The following is a 2,682-nucleotide window of genomic DNA, read 5'->3' as shown; positions in this document are numbered from 1 at the left end:
GGATTTGGGCTGATCCCGGTGGGATTTGGGCTGATCCCGGTGGGATTTGGGCTGATCCTGGTGGGATTTGGGCTGATCCTGGTGGGATTTGGGCTGATCCTGGTGGGATTTGGGCTGATCCCGTTGGGATTTGGGCCCATCCCTTTGGGATTTGGGTCCATCCCTTTGGGATTTGGGCCCATCCCTTTGGGATTTGGGTCCATCCCTTTGGGATTTGGGCCCATCCCATTGGGATTTGGGCTGCTCCCCCTGCGATTTGGACCCATCCCTTTGGGATTTGGGCTGCTCCATTGGGATTTGGGCTGCTCCATTGGGATCTGGGCTCATCCCTTTGGGATTTGGGCTCATCCTTTTGGGATTTGGGCCCATCCCTTTGGGATTTGGGCTGAGCCCTCTGGGATTTGTGTTGATCCCTTTGGGATTTGGGTCCATCCCTTTGGGATTTGGGCTGCCCCATTGGGATTTAGGCTGCTCCATTGGGATTTGGGCCCATCCCTTTGGGATTTGGGCCCATCCCTTTGGGATTTGGGTCCATCCCTTTGGGATTTGGGCTGCTCCATTGGGATTTGGGCCCATCCCTTTGGAATTTGGGTCCATCCCTTTGGAATTTGGGCTGCCCCTTTGGGATTTGGGCTCATCCCTTTGGAATTTGGGTCCATCCCTTTGGGATTTGGGTCCATCCCTTTGGAATTTGGGTCCATCCCTTTGGAATTTGGGCTGCCCCTTTGGGATTTGGGCTCATCCCTTTGGAATTTGGGTCCATCCCTTTGGGATTTGGGTCCATCCCTTTGGAATTTGGGCCCATCCCTTTGGGATTTGGGTTCATCCCTTTGGGATTTGGGCCCATCCCTTTAGTATTTACGTCCATCCCATTGGGATTTACGCCCATCCCTTTGGGATTTGGGCTGCCCCATTGGGATTTGGGCTGCTCCATTGGGATTTGGGTCCATCCCTTTGGGATTTGGGCTGCTCCATTGGGATTTGGGTCCATCCCTTTGGGATTTGGGCTGCTCCATTGGGATTTGGGCTCATCCCTTTAGTATTTACATCCATCCCATTGGGATTTGGGTCCATCCCTTTGGGATTTGGGCCCATCCCTTTGGGATTTGGGCCCATCCCTTTGGGATTTGAGCCCATCCCTTTGGGATTTGGGCCCATCCCTTTGGGATTTGGGCTGCCCCTTTGGGATTTGGGTCCATCCCTTTAGTATTTACGTCCATCCCATTGGGATTTAGGCTCATCCCTTTGGGATTTGGGCTGCTCCATTGGGATTTGGCCTGATCCCATTGGGATTTGGGCTGCTCTTGTTGGGATTTAGACCCATCCCTTTGGGATTTGGGCCCCATCCCTTTGGGATTTGGGCTGCCCCATTGGGATTTGGGCTGCTCCATTGGGATTTGGGCTGATCCCTCTGGGATTTGTGTTGATCCCTTTGGGATTTGGGCTGCTCCATTGGGATTTGGACTGCTCCCCCTGCGATTTGGGTCCATCCCTTTGGGATTTGGGCTGCTCCATTGGGATTTGGGTCCATCCCTTTGGGATTTGGGCCCATCCCTTTGGGATTTGGGCCCATCCCTTTGGGATTTGGGCTGCTCCATTGGGATTTGGGCCCCATCCCTTTGGGATTTGGGCCCATCCCTTTGGGATTTGTGCTGCTCCCCCTGGGATTTGGGCCCCACCCCCCCGTGTGCTCCTGCAGGTGAAGAAGTACCACCGCCTGAAGGAGGAGGCGAGCAAACGCGCCGCCACGCTGGCCCAGGAGCTCGAGAAGTTCAACCGCGACCAGAAGGCGGATCAGGATCGGCTGGACCTGGAGGAGAGGAAGAAAGTGGAGACCGAGGTGAGGGTGTGGGGGGAGGGGCTCTAAACCCACCCCCTCCACCCCCTCGGGGGTGCCCAGACCCCCCCTCAGAGCCCCCAAAAACCCCCCCGAGCCGCTCCCTCCTCCCCCCCCCAGGCCAAGATCAAGCAGAAGCTGCGGGAGATCGAGGAGAACCAGAAGCGGATCGAGAAGCTGGAGGAGTACATCGCCACCAGCAAGTGGGTCTGGGGGCTTCAGGGGGCTCTGGGGGCTTCAGGGGGTCTGGGGGGGGGTGCTGGGGACACCAGGACCCCCTGACAGGGCCATCCCCGGGGGTCCCACGGCCACGGAGTTCAAGGGGGTGGGACAAGACCCCCCCCCAAACCTCCTGCTGACCCCAGAGAGTCGCTGGAGGAGCAGAAGAGGCTCTGAGGGGTGGGATTGGACCCCCCAAATCCCCCCCAAATCCTCCCAAATCTCCCCAAATCTCCCCAAATCCCCCCAAATCTCCCTGTTTTCACCCCAGGCAGTCCCAAGGGGTGGGACTGGACCCCCCAAATCCCCCCAAATCCTCCCAAATCTCCCTGTTTTCACCCCAGAGAGTCGCTGGAGGAGCCGAAGAGGCTCTGAGGGGTGGGACTGGACCCCCCAAATCCCCCCAAGCCCCCCTGTTCTCCCCCCAGGCAGTCCCTGGAGGAGCAGGAGAGGCAGGAGGGGATGTGAACAACCCAAAAACCCCCTCAGATCCCCCTCAAACCCCCTGTTCTCCCCCCAGGCAGTCCCTGGAGGAGCAGGAGAGGCTGGAAGGGGATGTGAACAACCCAAAAACCCCCTCAGATCCCCCCCAAACCCCCTGTTCTCCCCCCAGGCAGTCTCTGGAA

At 58.1% G+C, this 2,682-nt stretch overlaps 1 protein-coding gene across 1 annotated transcript in view; it reads left to right on the top strand.

Moving 5' to 3' along the window:
• Positions 1-1,040, top strand: part of LOC114073446 (structural maintenance of chromosomes protein 1A-like) — a gene marked incomplete at its 5' end in the record, with an annotated part of 4,262 nt that extends 3,222 nt beyond the window's left edge. The window contains 2 exons of the mRNA XM_027911202.1: positions 391-403; positions 856-1,040. Of these exons, the coding sequence (XP_027767003.1) occupies positions 391-403; positions 856-1,040 (198 nt within the window). The remainder of the gene's footprint in view (positions 1-390; positions 404-855) is intronic.
• Positions 1,041-2,682: the final 1,642 nt, after the last annotated feature.

The sequence above is a fragment of the Empidonax traillii genome, unplaced genomic scaffold (genome assembly GCF_003031625.1).
Source record: "Empidonax traillii isolate 1590-97213 ecotype Southwest subspecies unplaced genomic scaffold, ASM303162v1 scaffold6474:size6017, whole genome shotgun sequence".
In the NCBI taxonomy this organism is placed as follows: Eukaryota; Metazoa; Chordata; class Aves; order Passeriformes; family Tyrannidae; genus Empidonax; species Empidonax traillii.
This window is presented reverse-complemented; position numbering and strand designations above follow the sequence as displayed.